Source organism: Oncorhynchus gorbuscha, unplaced genomic scaffold (genome assembly GCF_021184085.1).
Source record: "Oncorhynchus gorbuscha isolate QuinsamMale2020 ecotype Even-year unplaced genomic scaffold, OgorEven_v1.0 Un_scaffold_1118, whole genome shotgun sequence".
Lineage (NCBI taxonomy): Eukaryota > Metazoa > Chordata > Actinopteri > Salmoniformes > Salmonidae > Oncorhynchus > Oncorhynchus gorbuscha.
In genome coordinates, this window is record NW_025745993.1 from 27,012 (window position 1) to 44,217 (window position 17,206).

The window sequence follows — 17,206 nt, forward strand, 5'->3', positions numbered from 1 at the left end:
TAAAAAAAAAAAAAGGTAGTCAGTATCTGGTGTGACCACCATTTGCCTCGTGCAGTGCGACATCTCCTTCACATAAGACAATAGATTTAATGTATTTTTGTATTGAAGACATGTGTTCTGAAAATTACTAACTGGGACTCAGTGAAACTTCAATTAATAATTATTTATTATCAGCCAGCTGGAGAGGTTCCAACAAGCTTAATGCACCAGAGTAAACATCGATCTGGAGCTCTTTCAGGGTAGTCTTTAGTTCCCTAAAATACTGCTTACACAGACAAGTTATATTTGCATGATTTACATTATTCATAACTAATTCATCATTAACGTTTGGATCCTGCATGTGACTGGAACTGCATGTGACTGGAACTGCATGTGACTGGAACTGCATGTGACTGGAACTGCATGTGACTGGAACTGCATGTGACTTGAACCGTCTCCGATCTTAACATATAGAACATATTCTGAGCCTTCTGCCAAAAGGTCTGAGGGGGTCATGACCGTCTCCCCTCATATCTCTACCTACAGGAACCAATGACTGTATGAGACAATGTACAATTCAAGACTCTGTCTTCAGACAACATTTCCACACATGAATATACAACTACCATTGTTGAAGCATTATCCTACATTATTTAATGGATAACAGGAGTTAATGAAATAACATACAGCTCTGAAAACCCCCCCACACACAGGACTCCTACTCCAAGACGCTTGATAAATATGGATCCAGAGCTGCATATTAGCAACACAGGTTACCATGGTAATCAGACTTAGAGAATGGGAGATAATAACTCTTTACAAGATGTTTTCTATTTAAACTTTATTTAGGGATCTGGAACCGGTGCCTGACAGGAGGGAGATAAAAGGAAACATGTTTGTGCTGCATTGTGTTTTTTCAGTGACCCTGAATGAGCAAAGCTCTTTCCACATAGACAGGAATAAGGTTCCTCTCCTGTGTGTGAGAGCTGGTGTGTAGTCAGGGCGAAATCTAAAGCAAAACTCTTCCCTCACTGATCACAGCTATAAGGCTTCTCTCCTGTGTGTATGCGTTGGTGTGTAATCAGGTCTCCTGATCGACTGAAGCTCTTCCCACACTGATCACAGCTATAAGGTTTCTCTCCTGTGTGTATGCGTTGGTGTGCAGTCAAGTTTCCTGAATAATTGAAGCTCTTCCCACACTGATCACAGCTATAAGGCTTCTCTCCTGTGTGTATGCGTTGGTGTGTGGTCAGCGCTCCTGAATGATTGAAACTCTTCCCACACTGATCACAGCTATAAGGCTTCTCTCCTGTGTGTTTGTGTTTAGTCTGGGCTCCTGACTGATTTAAGTATTTCCCACAATCAAAGCAGGTATAAGGCCCCTCCCCTGAATGAATTCTCTGAGATTTTAAGGTATTAGATGCATGCTCTAGAGTGTGAATTTGCACATGAATTTTCAAGTCTTGTTTAGCAAAACTCTTCCCACAGTCAGAGCAGTGGTGAGGTTTCTTCCCTGTACCTCTATGCTGGTGTTTGAGGTGTTCTGATCTGGAGAGACTCTTCTCTTTCTTGTCAGCATCATAATGTTGTTGAGGCTCCCCAGATGATAAGCCCCTCCCACTTAGAGAGCAACGATTAGGGATGTCCCCTGTGAAACAAAGACATTGAATAGTTAGGTTTTGCAAAGATGGGTCCATAAACAGATGGGTCCTTCCATGAAATTAAGGCCTTTGCTTCCTTTCATATTTATCCAGTAGAAATTGTACATCAGTATTACATTTTAAACCTGTTATTAAATAATATGAATAAAGACTTGCTAAAGTGACAATTCTGAATTTTGACAAGTCTCTCCATCAACCCTGTGTCACATCAACCCTGTGTCACATCAACCCTGTGTCACTTCTAGAAAGATTTTAACCCAACTAATACAATATTTTCTCCAAGTTTTACCATCGTAGAGTAAAGTGGCGCCGACTGAGATGGCCGCCTCGCTCGCGTTCCTAGGAAACTATGCAGTTTTTGTTTTTTACGTGTTATTTCTTACATTAGTACCCCAGGTCATCTTAGGTTTCATTACATACAGTCGAGAAGAACTACTGAATATAAGATCAGCGTCAACTCACCATCAGTACGACCAAGAATATGTTTTCCGCGACGCGGATCCTGTGTTCTGCCTTACAAACAGGACAACGGAATGGATCGCATGCAGCGACCCAAGGAAACGACTCCGAAAAAGAGGGAAACGAGGCGGTGTTCTGGTCAGACTCCGAAAAAAGGGCACATCGCGCACCACTCCCCAGCATTCTTCTTGCCAATGTCCAGTCTCTTGACAACAAGGTTGACGAAATCCGAGTAAGGGTGGCATTCCAGAGGCACATCAGAGACTGCAACGTTCTCTGCTTCACGGAAACATGGCTTACTGGGAAGACGCTATCCGATGCGGTGCAGCCAACGGGTTTCTCCACGCATCGCACCGACAGAAACAAACATCTTTCTGGTAAGAAGAGTGGGCGCGGGCATATGCCTCATGACTAACGAGACATGGTGTGTTGAAGGAAACATACAGGAACTCAAATCCTTCTGTTCACCTGATTTAGAATTCCTCACAATCAAATGTAGACCGCATTATCTTCCAAGAGAATTCTCTTCGATTATAATCACAGCCGTATATATCCCCCCCAAGCAGACACATCGAGGGCTCTGAACGAACTTTATTTAACTCTTTGCAAACTGGAAACCATTTATCCGGAGGCTGCATTCATTGTAGCTGGGGATTTTAACAAAGCTAATCTGAAAACAAGACTCCCTAAATTTTATCAGCATATCGATTGCGCAACCAGGGGTGGTAAAACCTTGGATCATTGTTACTCTAACTTCCGCGACGCATATAAGGCCCTGCCCCGCCCCCCTTTCGGAAAAGCTGACCACGACTCCATTTTGCTGATCCCTGCCTACAGGCAGAAACTAAAACAAGAGGCTCCCACGCTGAGGTCTGTCCATCGCTGGTCCGACCAAGCTGACTCTACACTCCAAGACTGCTTCCATCACGTGGACTGGGACATGTTTCGTATTGCGTCAGATGGAAATATTGACGAATACGCTGATTCGGTGTGCGAGTTCATTAGAAGGTGCGTCGAAGATGTCGTTCCCATAGCAACGATAAAAACATTCCCAAACCAGAAACCGTGGATTGATTGCAGCATTCGCGTGAAACTGAAAGCGCGAACCACTGCTTTTAATCAGGGCAAGGTGTCTGGTAACATGTCTGAATATAAACAATGTAGCTATTCCCTCCGCAAGGCTATTAAACAAGCTAAGCGTCAGTACAGAGACAAAGTGGAATCTCAATTCAATGGCTCAGACACAAGAGGCATGTGGCAGGGTCTACAGTCAATCACGGACTACAAGAAGAAACCCAGCCCAGTCACGGACCAGGATGTCTTGCTCCCAGGCAGACTAAATAACTTTTTTGCCCGCTTTGAGGACAATACAGTGCCACTGACACGGCCTGCAACGAAAAGATGCGGTCTCTCCTTCACTGCAGCCGAGGTGAGTAAGACATTTAAACGTGTTAACCCTCGCAAGGCTGCAGGCCCAGACGGCATCCCTAGCCGCGCACTCAGAGCATGCGCAGACCAGCTGGCCGGTGTGTTTACGGACATATTCAATCAATCCCTATACCAGTCTGCTGTTCCCACATGCTTCAAGAGGGCCACCATTGTTCCTGTTCCCAAGAAAGCTAAGGTAACTGAGCTAAACGACTACCGCCCTGTAGCACTCACTTCCGTCATCATGAAGTGCTTTGAGAGATTAGTCAAGGACCATATCACCTCCACCCTACCTGACACCCTAGACCCACTCCAATTTGCTTACCGCCCAAATAGGTCCACAGACGATGCAATCTCAACCACACTGCACACTGCCCTAACCCACCTGGACAAGAGGAATACCTATGTGAGAATGCTGTTCATCGACTACAGCTCGGCATTCAACACCATAGTACCCTCCAAGCTCGTCATCAAGCTCGAGACCCTGGGTCTCGACCCCGCCCTGTGCAACTGGGTACTGGACTTCCTGACGGGCCGCCCCAGGTGGTGAGGGTAGGCAACAACATCTCCTCCCCGCTGATCCTCAACACGGGGGCCCCACAAGGGTGCGTTCTGAGCCCTCTCCTGTACTCCCTGTTCACCCACGACTGCGTGGCCACGCACGCCTCCAACTCAATCATCAAGTTTGCGGACGACACAACAGTGGTAGGCTTGATTACCAACAACGACGAGACGGCCTACAGGGAGGAGGTGAGGGCCCTCGGAGTGTGGTGTCAGGAAAATAACCTCACACTCAACGTCAACAAAACTAAGGAGATGATTGTGGACTTCAGGAAACAGCAGAGGGAACACCCCCTATCCACATCGATGGAACAGTAGTGGAGAGGGTAGCAAGTTTTAAGTTCCTCGGCATACAGATCACAGACAAACTGAATTGGTCCACTCACACTGACAGCGCCGTGAAGAAGGCGCAGCAGCGCCTCTTCAACTTCAGGAGGCTGAAGAAATTCGGCTTGTCACCAAAAGCACTCACAAACTTCTACAGATGCACAATCGAGAGCATCCTGGCGGGCTGTATCACCGCCTGGTACGGCAACTGCTCCGCCCTCAACCGTAAGGCTCTCCAGAGGGTAGTGAGGTCTGCACAACGCATCACCGGGGGAAAACTACCTGGCCTCCAGGACACCTACACCACCCGATGTTACAGGAAGGCCATAAAGATCATCAAGGACATCAACCACCCGAACCACTGCCTGTTCACCCCGCTATCATCCAGAAGGCGAGGTCAGTACAGGTGCATCAAAGCTGGGACCGAGAGACTGAAAAACAGCTTCTATCTCAAGGCCATCAGACTGTTAAACAGCCACCACTAACATTGAGTGGCTGCTGCCAACACACTGTCATTGACACTGACCCAACTCCAGCCACTTTAATAATGGGAATTGATGGGAAATGATGTAAATATATCACTAGCCACTTTAAACAATGCTACCTTATATAATGTTACTTACCCTACATTATTCATCTCATATGCATACGTATATACTGTACTCTACATCATCGACTGCATCCTTATGTAATACATGTATCACTAGCCACTTTAACTATGCCACTTTGTTTACTTTGTCTACATACTCATCTCATATGTATATACTGTACTCGATACCATCTACTGTATGCTGCTCTGTACCATCACTCATTCATATATCCTTATGTACATATTCCTTATCCCCTTACACTGTGTATAAGACAGTAGATTTGGAATTGTTAGTTAGATTACTTGTTGGTTATCACTGCATTGTCGGAACTAGAAGCACAAGCATTTCGCTACACTCGCATTAACATCTGCTAACCATGTGTTTGTGACAAATAAAATTTGATTTGATTTGAGTTACAAGTGCAGAATAATACGATTAATGTGAAGTCAATTAGTACAAGAGTTTGATTTAAATGTTGACATGCTTTGAATGAACAATTTCCCTAATAATCGTGTTTACATGGACACACCTGAAATCAGGCTACCTGACGGGACTTCGATAAACGCTGAAAATTGTCAATCAAAATAAACGTTTTCCACAACGACTGTTATTTCTTTTAAGCAGTATAATGTTTGTATGTGAAAACTCTTTCTAAGATGAGTACTTGGTTGTTTTTCCTGAACTCACTGAACTCAGTCAAAGAAGTTAGCTGGCGCTGCTTGTGTTAGCACATACTCAGATTAAATACACCTCTAGAACTCTGATTAAAGTGTTTACATGTCCTAATCATTCTAAAGATTGTTCAGAAAACCAGGTGTTTTTAAAGGCGTATCCTTACTTCAGTTATGACCTCACACCAATTAAGATCAGCAGAGTAAGATGTTTACATGACTAATGCCATAATCAGTTTAATAGGAAATGATTAGTGTGCATCTAAAGCCCTAGTTATTTGGTTACTTTGACAGTCATTTCTGAACATGATTTATTTCAAGTGATTAGTGATTCATTTACGTCTGTCCCTCATTTTAAGGTCTACCCTGTTTGGGGCAGCAGGTAACCTAGTGGTTAGAGCGTCGGGCCAGTAACCAAAAGGTTCCTAGCTCTAATCCCCGAGCTGACAAGGTAAACATCTGTCGTTCTGACCCTGAACAAGGCAGTTAACCCACTGTTCCTAGGCCGTCATTGTAAATAAGTATTTGTTCTGAACTGACTTGTCTAGTTAAATAAAGATTAAATACATGAACTGAACTCTTGTTTTAATATGATGAAACTGTTCCTTGATTATTTTTTTAAAAAGAAACATTGAACATCTAATAGTCAAATCAGAGTAAAAGCAGGTGAGCTGGTTCTACTGTTTTTATCAATTTACTGCTGTTTTGTGGTGGAGAACTGAGGAAGTCAACCCTTTTACCCAGACATAGACATGTTACAAATATTTTAACAATAACTTTGTGAAAATTGCATTCAATTGCTACTCGTTGTTGCACAATACTATCTTCCATTCCCGTCACCAGAGGATTCATGGCTGATTTAAAGGACTAATATTACAATGTAAAATAGTGGTTTTGTTGTTTTTAGTTGTCCCCAATTACAGTCAACCGTGTTACTTTATTTGGCACATTGGCACTTACTATAGTATTTATATTTCATTAAACCTCTTGAGATGGGAAACATGTTTTTTCTTTAGTTGAACACGTGCTCTTTATGACAGAATGTTAAAATGATGTGAAATCAAACTTTTTAAAAACCAAGTTACACTTCTTAAAATTGGGTGGAACGACCAGATATTTTCATCAATATATAATTAATCAATGATTTGTTACAGAAGCAGACTGTAGTCTCATCCACACGCCATGGTTCTTACTTAATGAAATCACATCTCCATATTCCTCTTCTCCTCTCTCAGTTCCACTCTGCCCCGGTGTTTTCCTGCAGTCCACCAGACCCAGCAGTAAAGTACAGGGAGGCGATCGACCTGGGGACTCCTGGAGGGTGGAGGGGGACGGGCTAGCTTTATCCTGTTGGACACAATAAGTATTCTACATAGATTAAAATGAAACTAAATATTTGATTAATTTAGTCTACACCTCTAATTGATTTGGGTGTATCCCTAGAATATCTAATTTTTCCTGAAATGTTCAACCGTTCACTGCAACAAACAAACTAATAGCATTGGGTTACTGGAGGCTTGGGACAGTCAGAGTTTCCACCATATTTCTTATACCAGTCTCTTTAGGGGTCTCATTTTAAGTAATCATGTAGATTTTAACACATTTAAACCAATCAATTGCTGGTCTGCTTAACATACAAGTGTTTAATGCATTCCTAAGGGTCAAGCACAAGTGCCATCTAATAAAACAATTATGTAAGATGTTGTAATGACTGGACTTGCTCACCGGGTGGCAGCACTGGGGCAGTTGAATTTCACAGCATCATACTGGACATCCTCATCCTCTTTCTGGGGATGAGGAGGTTGGACAGTGGAGTACAGAGGCACTTCCTGGTTATTGGAGGAAGAGAGGTGGGCATTGGTGTAGTCAGCATCACCCTGTTAGTCTGTGCCGCGGTAGTGGCCATGGCCATGCCTGAGACGTTGTCATAAACTGGACTGAGTCTCCCTGGAGGGGAAAAGAGACAATATAAGCATTCCTTGGGAATATTCCATTGGTTCCACTGTGCCAGGCAAGATTAATCGAGCACCGTTAAAAGATCTGAAAGGAAACAAATACTTTTTGACCTCATCTCACCTGTCCATTCCCTGCTGACTTTAATGTTTTTTTACACAAGTGAATGAATAAATCAATAATTGAACAACAATCACGTTAATAACAACTCAAAATGATAAAATAAAATATACTTCTTAGAAAGATGCTCAACTGAACCACATGAAGCCGGAGAGACAGAGGATGAGAACCACAACTACAATTCCTATAGCTGCATTCTTCTGTATGTCCCATCAGCTGCAGTAAAACCTGGTAAAGGGTTTTACAATAAATATGTCTAGATCTTTTTGGGGCAAAGTTATTCTAGAGGAGGCCTCTGGTCCATAGTGAGAAGCAGATGTTGTTGAGCAGATAATGGATTTAATATATTGATCTATTGAATACATGAACACACCTTGTATTGTTGAAACATTTTTCTACATTACACAAATATCTAATGGATAATAGGAGTTAATTAAATAAGATACAGCTCTGAACACCCCACCCACACCAACATCCCCCTCTATACACAAACTGTTCACTATGACATTTTCCATTTAGATGACAAGTTTACAGTGTTGTAAAGTACTTAAGTAAAAATACTTGAAAGTACTACTTAAAGAGGTTTTTGGGGTATCTGTACTTCACTATTTATATTTTTGTCAACTTTGACTTCTTACTCCATATATTTTCCTGACACCCAAAAGTACTTGTTACATTTTGACAGGAAAATGGTCCAATTCACACACTTATCAAGATAACATCCCTGGTCCTCCCTACTGCCTCTGATCTGGCAGACTCACTAAACACAAATGCTTCATTTGTAAATTATATCTGAGTGTTGGAGTGTGCCCCTGGCTATCCATCAATAAACATAACAAAAATAATTGTCCACATTTCTCTCCAGTGTGTGTGAGTAAGAATTGAGTTTAATAATCATACGGAGTAGAACATCGTTAGACAGTCGCAAATATTTCTACCTTTTAAGAGAACCTGGGCTGGCAGATAGGATTTAGTTCATCGATTCCTTTTGCTGGCCCACATGCCATTACAGTAGGTGGGTAATGCACCATAACGTTGGATGCCAACCGCTGATAAACTTCACAGAATATTATCTATTTTCATTGTTAGGGTGGCAACTTGAGTTTAAAATATATATTTTTATTTAACTAGGCAAGTCAGTTAAGAACAAATTATTATTTACAATGACAGCCTATCCCGGCCAAACCCTCCACAATCCCGGACAACGCTGGGCCAATTGTGCGCCGCCCCATGGGATTCCCTCTCACGGTCGGTTGTGATACAGCCCAGGATGGAATCAGGGTATGTAGTGGAGCCTTTAGCACTGAGATTCAGTGCCTTAGACCGCTGAGCCACTCGGATGCTCCTGAGTATCTGGTCATATAATGAATCATCGGACTTTCAAATCAGTGGAGGTGATTGTGCACACTTTAGGGGATACGTAATACGACACATTTCTAAACATGAATGGGAACCATGCTGAAGGAAAAGAAAAAGACCAACAACCTTTACAGTAATATTTTTGTTGTCCAAGCTATTGTTTTTTCAGTGTTCATTCCTAAAACAAGAAATATGTCAACTACAGTACAGTTACTTTGTTGTCACAGTGTTCAAATAAGGATTAGAGGGTTGCTGAGAGAGAATTCCAGTTTCAAGGCTGCAAGTGATGCACCCCTAGACCAGAGCAATCAAACATATATTTAAATATACAAGCTCAATTAAGTTATGACAACATAAAATCTCACATCTCATGTAGGATAATCTTACATCAGAAAGTTTTTGGATAAGATTTGACCTGATCTATAAAAGTTGAGTAAAGCCAATAAAACACTCAACAACAATCCTTTCACTAAGAATCATGTTGTCTGCTATCGTCTACTTTTACCTGACAACAACTTGGAACAGAGTTCTATTTGAGTCCAGATGTTCTCAAGGCTGTTGTTGCATCTCCCTCCCTGCAGCCTAGAAACATAAAGAGAGACAACAAACACACTTTATAACTGGTGAAAAACTACACCTGATACATCCATTAAGCAGGAAAAGTCTCTATTATAACAGATGTGTAGCACTGTAAGACACGTGTTTCTCTGTTGTTGTTTTAAACCTGTTTTATTCTCAGGACCAGGACTATAACACTGAGTATTGGGACCCAGCCAACAACATATCCTGGTCTCTATTCTCAGGACCAGGACTATAACACTGAGTATTGGGACCCAGGACAACAACATATCCTGGTCTCTATTCTCAGGACCAGGACTATAACACTGAGTATTGGGACCCAGGACAACAACATATCCTGGTCTCTATTCTCAGGACCAGGACTATAACACTGAGTATTGGGACCCAGGACAACAACATATCCTGGTCTCTATTCTCAGGACCAGGACTATAACACTGAGTATTGGGTCCCAGGACAACAACATATCCTGGTCTCTATTCTCAGGACCAGGACTATAACACTGAGTATTGGGACCCAGGACAACAACATATCCTGGTCTCTATTCTCAGGACCAGGACTATAACACTGAGCATTGAGACCCAGGACAACAACATATCCTGGTCTCTATTCTCAGGACCAGGACTACAACACTGAGTATTGGGACCCAGGACAACAACATATCCTGGTCTCTATTCTCAGGACTATAACACTGAGTATTGGGACCCAGGCCTACAACATATCCTGGTCTCTATTCTCAGGACTATAACACTGAGTATTGGGGCCCAGGCCAACAACAATCTGTAGATTTGAGTTTAGCCGTATATAGGACAACTGCTGGGACTGCCCCAGCAGAGCTCTCGATCGATGTGTACTATGGTGCATTGAGTTGGTTGGTCTCCAGTTAACTGTCAATAAACAATTATTCATTTAAGTTTGACTTCCAGTGAACCCTGTGTAGAATTTCCACAACAATATTATCAAGTGTATTTCCAGAGTGAAGAGAGAGAGGTTTGGTAGCAGAACTTACTGGCTGTGAGAAAACAGAAGAGTGTGAGGTCTGTGGTTGACATGACCTACAGGTACCGATGGGCAGAGCTGACTTCCTGCCCCCATGACGCCTCATCCTAACAACCAAATGTGTGAACATCTTTCTGGAGCATACTTAAAATACAACAAGGAAACTTGAAAGATATCACTATTAAAATCCTTTAAAATAAATACAACATAATTAGACCACACTAATAGTCCTATGTCTTCTGTACTTCCATATGTCCCATCAGCTACACTACTGCATCTTGCCTATGCCGCTCTGTACCATCACTCATTCATATCATTCATATCTTTATGCACATATTCTTTATCCCTTTACACTTGTGTGTATATGGTAGTAGTTTTGGAAGCTAGAATAGCTAGATTACTCGTTGGTTATTACTGCATTGTCGGAACTAGAAGCACAAGCATTTCGCTACACTCGCATTAACATCTGCTAACCATGTGTATGTGACAAATACATTTGATTTGACCTGGTGAAGGGTTTTACAATAAATATATGAACATCTTTTAGGAGCAAACTAATTCTACAGGAGTCCTATGCTCCTTCTATATTATTATTATCTATAATAATAAAAATGTATATCCTCCTCTCTTCTCCAGACCATTTCCGGAGACCTTCTCCCTTACCTCACCTCGCTCATCAACTTATCCCTGACCCCTGGCTACGTCCCTTCCGTCTTCAAGAGAGCGAGAGTTGCACCCCTTCTGAAAAAACCTACACTCGATCCCTCCGATGTCAACAACTACAGACCAGTATCCCTTCTTTCTTTTCTCTCCAAAACTCTTGAACGTGCCGTCCTTGGTCAGCTTTCCCGCTATCTCTCTCAGAATGACCTTCTTGATCCAAATCAGTCAGGTTTCAAGACTAGTCATTCAACTGAGACTGTTCTTCTCTGTATCACGGAGGCGCTCCGCACCGCTAAAGCTAACTCTCTCTCCTCTGCTCTCATCCTTCTAGACCTATCGGCTGCCTTCGATACTGTGAACCATCAGATCCTCCTCTCCACCCTCTCCGAGTTGGGCATCTCCGGCGCGGCCCACGCTTGGATTGCGTCCTACCTGACAGGTCGCTCCTACCAGGTGGCGTGGCGAGAATCTGTCTCCTCACCACGCGCTCTCACCACTGGTGTCCCCCAGGGCTCTGTTCTAGGCCCTCTCCTATTCTCGCTATACACCAAGTCACTTGGCTCTGTCATAACCTCACATGGTCTCTCCTATCATTGCTATGCAGACGACACACAATTAATCTTCTCCTTTCCCCCTTCTGATGACCAGGTGGCGAATCGCATCTCTGCATGTCTGGCAGACATATCAGTGTGGATGACGGATCACCACCTCAAGCTGAACTTCGGCAAGACGGAGCTGCTCTTCCTCCCGGGAAGGACTGCCCGTTCCATGATCTCGCCATCACGGTTGACAACTCCATTGTGTCCTCCTCCCAGAGCGCTAAGAACCTTGGCGTGATCCTGGACAACACCCTGTCGTTCTCAACTAACATCAAGGCGGTGGCCCGTTCCTGTAGGTTCATGCTCTACAACATCCGCAGAGTACGACCCTGCCTCACACAGGAAGCGGCGCAGGTCCTAATCCAGGCACTTGTCATCTCCCGTCTGGATTATTGCAACTCGCTGTTGGCTGGGCTCCCTGCCTGTGCCATTAAACCCCTACAACTCATCCAGAACGCTGCAGCCCGTCTAGTGTTCAACCTTCCCAAGTTCTCTCACGTCACCCCGCTCCTCCGCTCTCTCCACTGGCTTCCAGTTGAAGCTCGCATCCGCTACAAGACCATGGTGCTTGCCTACGGAGCTGTGAGGGGAACGGCACCTCAGTACCTCCAGGCTCTGATCAGGCCCTACACCCAAATAAGGGCACTGCGTTCATCCACCTCTGGCCTGCTCGCCTCCCTACCACTGAGGAAGTACAGTTCCCGCTCAGCCCAGTCAAAACTGTTCGCTGCTCTGGCTCCCCAATGGTGGAACAAACTCCCTCACGACGCCAGGACAGCGGAGTCAATCACCACCTTCCGGAGACACCTGAAACCCCACCTCTTTAAGGAATACCTAGGATAGGATAAAGTAATCCTTCTCACCCCCCCCCCCCTTAAAATATTTAGATGCACTATTGTAAAGTGGCTGTTCCACTGGATGTCATAAGGTGAATGCACCAATTTGTAAGTCGCTCTGGGATAAGAGCGTCTGCTAAATGACTTAAATGTAATGTAAATGTAGATAATAAAAACATAAAATGAATGTGATAATAGATGTTGAGCAGATAATGGATGTAATTTATTGATCTTTTGAATACATACCTAGTATTGTTGAAACATTCTACATTACACAATTATTTAATGGATAATAGGAATTAATTAAATAAGATACAGCTCTGAACCCCCCCACCCCACCACACACCACTCCTACTCCAAGACGCTTGATACATATGGATCCAGAGCTGCATATTATCTACACATGTTACCATGGTAATAAGACTTAGTAAACTGTTAGCGAATGGGAGATGGATGACTCTTTACAAGATGTTTTCTATTGTAACTTTATTTAGAGATCTGTAACCGGTGCTGTAGGATGGAGATGCTTTCTGGTGTTGTTTCAGTGACCCTGAACGAGCAAAGCTCTTTCCACATAGACAAGAGTAAGGTTTCTCTCCAGTGTGTGTGAGCTGGTGTCTAGTCAGGGCTCCTGAATGATTGAAGCTCTTCCCACACTGATCACAGCTATAAGGCTTCTCTCCTGTGTGTATGCGTTGGTGTGTAGTCAGGGCTCCTGAACGATTGAAGCTCTTCCCACACTGATCACAGCTATAAGGCTTCTCTCCTGTGTGTATGCGTTGGTGTGCAGTCAGAGTGGAATATTGAGCAAAACTCTTCCCGCATTGATCACAGCTATAAGGCTTTGCTCCTGTGTGTATGCGCTGGTGTCTAGTCAGACTACCTGAATCCATGAAGCTCTTACCACACTGATCACAGCTATAAGGCTTCTCTCCTGTGTGTATGCGCTGGTGTCTAGTCAGACTACCTGAATCCATGAAGCTCTTACCACACTGATCACAGCTATAAGGCTTCTCTCCTGTGTGTATGCGCTGGTGTCTAGTCAGGTCTTCGGACAGAGCAAAGCTCTTCCAACACTGATCACAGCTATAAGGCTTCTCTCCTGTGTGTATGCATTGGTGTCTAGTCAGTTCTCCTGATTGATTGAAACTCTTCCTACACTGATCACAGCTATAAGGCTTCTCTCCTGTGTGTATGCGCTGGTGTCTAGTCAGGTTCCCGGATAGAGCAAAGCTCTTCCCACAGTGATCACAGCTATAAGGCTTCTCTCTTGTGTGTACACGCTGGTGCGTAGTCAGGTTTCCTGATTGGTTGAAGCTTTTCCCACACTGATCGCAGCTATAAGGCTTCTCTCCTGTGTGTACACGCTGGTGCGTACTCAGGTTTCCGGATAGAGCAAAGCTCTTCCCACACTGAACACAGCTATAAGGCTTCTCTCCTGTGTGTATGCGTTGGTGTGTAGTCAGGGCTCCTGATTGACTGAAGCTCTTCCCACAATCAAAGCAGGGGTAAGGCCTCTCCCCTGTATGAATTATCTGAGATTGTAAGGTTTTAGATGCAGCAAAACTCTTCCCACACTGAGAGCAGCGGTACATTTTCCTCCCAGTGTGAATCTGCTTGTAAATGACCAATTCCCTCTGTTTAGCAGAACTCTTCCCACAGTCAAAGCAGCAGTGGTCAGGTTTCTTCCCTGTAAGTCTCTGATAGTGTTTCTTGAGGTGTTCTGGTCTGGAGAGACTCTTCTCTTTCTTGTCAGCATCATGACGTTGTCGAGGCTCCGCAGATGATAAGCCCCTCCCACTGAGAGAGCAACGGTTAGGGCCGTCCCCTGTGAAACAAAGATATTGAATAGCATGGCCATCTGAAATCAGGCTACCTGACGGGACTTTGATAAATGCTGAAAATTGCCAATCTAAATAAATGTACTACCACAGCAAAAAGGTTAGTTTTGAGAAGCATGAAGGAAACTTGCGCTGCTCGTGCTAGAACATATGCAGAATAAATATGCCTCTATGAATCTGATGAAGGCCTTTACGTGTCTTAATCATTTGAAATATTGCTCAGAAAAACAGGTGTTTTTAACAGCGTTACTTCGATTGTCAACTTAAGCTGTTTTGTGGCGGAAAACTGAGCATGTCAACCCATTTACCCATACATAGACATGCTAGTAATCTTTGAACAATTCCATTTTCTGGATTGCATTAAATTGACACTAACTGTTGCAAAAAACAAGCTTCCATTCCCTGTCAAGTGAATTGATGGCTGTTTTAAGACTTTTACAGTCAACCCTGTTACTTTATTTGGTACATAGGCACTTAGTATAGTTATATTTTTATTCACTATCTTGAGATGGGAAAACATGTTTTCATGAAATTGAACATGTTGTCTTTATGACAATGTTAAATATATATTGATATATTTCACCTAATTTTAAGTTAATTTTAAAAATGGGTGGAACTACCCAGATATTTTTATCAATATATCATTAGTCAATTAATGACTAAAGTTCATAAAATGGCAGAATTCAGATATATCTTTGTTTAAGCACTATCTACTGAGTTTTGGAACTACGGTGTGCGACATGGTTCAATGTTCCAATATATCAGCACAATCTACTTTTTGATTTTTCAAATCGCCGCCTTCTTGAAGCAAAAATTGGAATCATGTTTAATGCGCTAATGACCATTAAAAAAAACAGTAAAAAAGAGCAATGTAGAATACAGTGAACTCAGCAAAAGGAGTAATTTGTGGTAAGTAATGGGGGCCGCCATCTTTATGCACATTCGCTATTGTTTCAGGAGCAGATTGTAGTCTAATCTACACACCATGGTTCTTACTTAATGAAATCAATTCTCCATCTTCCTTCTTTTCTCCTGTCTCAGTTCCACTCAGCCCCGGTGTTTTCCTGCAGTCGACCAGGCCCCGCAGTAAAGCGGAACTGGGAGGCGTTTGACACGGGGACTCCGGGAGGGTGCAGGGGAACGGGCTAGCGTTGTCCTGTTGGCCGCAATAAGTATTAAAAGAGGTGTATAATTAAACCAAATATTGTATTAATTTAGTCTAAACCTCTGATTGATTTGAGTGCATCCCTTAAATCTGATTGACATATTCAATCTTTCACTACAACCCACAAATCTAAGAGCATTAGATTGGTGGAAGCTTGGGCTAGTTTCCACCATATATCTCATACCAGTCATTTCCTTTCAAACAGCAATTTAGAGGCGAAGCCCAGAATCTGGCTTCTGACTTATTTGATCGAATATACATTTCGTAACGAGTAGGTTGTTAGGAGTGTATTGATAAAAGTAGAACACTTTAAATGAGAGTAGTGCCTGGTCGTCACTAGTCATAAACCACGCCCATTACTACAATGGATCTTATTAACATTTTATTTGAACCCTAACCATACTACTTTTTTTTATTTAACTAGGCATGTCAGTTAAGAACAAATTCTTATTTACAATGACGGCCTACACTGGCCATACCGGGATGACGCTGGGGCAATTGTGCGCCGCCCAGTGGGATTCGAACCAGGGTGCCTGTAGTGACGCCTCTAGCATTGACACGCAGTGACTTAGACTGCGCCACTTCCAACTTTATGCTTAACCCTAAATGAATAAATAAACACGATATAGACATTTGACTTTGTGGCCGTCGTAACTAGTGGAAACACGCACATCTGCCCTCATGGCATATTATGGTCCCACGTGATCTTGACTCTTCACGATTGCCTTACATTTTCTTTTCTTTGTTAGAGCGGCCACTTGAGCATCTGGTCAAATAATGGATAATGTGTTCGAAATCAGTAGAAATAATGTTAACATGTGCACACTTTGTGGAAGGAGAGATAATTAGGTTATAGCCACAGATTCCTCAACAGGCTACTTTGTTGAAGTAAAAAAAAAAAAATCCCAACAAGTTTTACTGTCTTGTATTTTATTTTGTAACGACATTTAACCGAAAACAGGAATGTAGAGGTGCAAAGATGATAACTAGGCCTAGACATTTTATACAGCACAGCAGGCATATACTGTTAAAACCAGACTCACCCGATTCATTGTGGAAGCTACTGTTTCTTTGTAAGACATGAAATGTGGTCGGCTACAACAGAACAGTTAGGCTACTTTGTTGTCTTCTTCTTTAAGGTTTAATGTCAGACTACACCTATTGGCGCATTACCGCCACCTACTGGACGGGTAGTGAACGGGGGGAAAAAGTCCATTGTGGGAAATGAATGCGGGAGGGGGGGATACAGTACCACCATCATCATCATATACAATAACAAAAATGTTGTTAATCCCCAAATACCCGCAGGGGCGATGAGGAGCGTCGCCATGTGAGGATGTACTTTTCTGAGCTCCTCAACAGAACATTTAAATATTTGTGCAGATTGTATTTCGGGGCTCCCAGTGGCGCAGCGGTCT

At 43.0% G+C, this 17,206-nt stretch overlaps 1 protein-coding gene across 3 annotated transcripts; it reads right to left on the minus strand.

Moving 5' to 3' along the window:
* Window positions 1-1,094: 1,094 nt before the first annotated feature.
* LOC124021453 (zinc finger protein OZF-like) lies at window positions 1,095-16,944 on the minus strand. 3 transcript variants are annotated; one of them, XR_006836238.1, is made up of 5 exons: window positions 16,832-16,944; window positions 15,620-15,779; window positions 7,402-7,623; window positions 6,870-7,023; window positions 1,095-1,627 (listed from the first exon to the last, which is right to left on the minus strand). XR_006836238.1 is itself a non-coding variant. In XM_046336649.1 (3 exons), the coding sequence occupies exons 1-3, from the start codon at window positions 16,868-16,870 to the stop codon at window positions 13,244-13,246; spliced, it is 1,566 nt and encodes a 521-aa protein (XP_046192605.1). In that variant the 5' UTR covers window positions 16,871-16,944; the 3' UTR covers window positions 13,122-13,243. The 3 variants fall into 3 exon arrangements, 2 of the variants coding, with proteins under 2 accessions (XP_046192605.1, XP_046192603.1); XM_046336649.1 differs by lacking the exons at window positions 1,095-1,627; window positions 6,870-7,023; window positions 7,402-7,623 and adding an exon at window positions 13,122-14,610; XM_046336647.1 differs by lacking the exons at window positions 1,095-1,627; window positions 6,870-7,023; window positions 7,402-7,623 and adding an exon at window positions 13,122-14,610 and having other exon boundaries at window positions 15,608-15,779.
* Between the last annotated feature and the right edge of the window lie 262 nt (window positions 16,945-17,206).

Excerpts from the sequence above, each read along its gene's own strand:
- LOC124021453 (XM_046336647.1), bottom strand. The coding sequence starts at position 16,870 with ATGTCTTACAAAGAAACAGTAGCTTCCACAATGAATCGG. Across the intron at positions 15,780-16,831 it reads TAGCTTCCACAATGAATCGG|GACAACGCTAGCCCGTTCCC; the intron begins GTGAGTCTGGTT and ends TGCGGCCAACAG. Across the intron at positions 14,611-15,607 it reads TTCATTAAGTAAGAACCATG|GGGACGGCCCTAACCGTTGC; the intron begins GTGTGTAGATTA and ends TTTGTTTCACAG.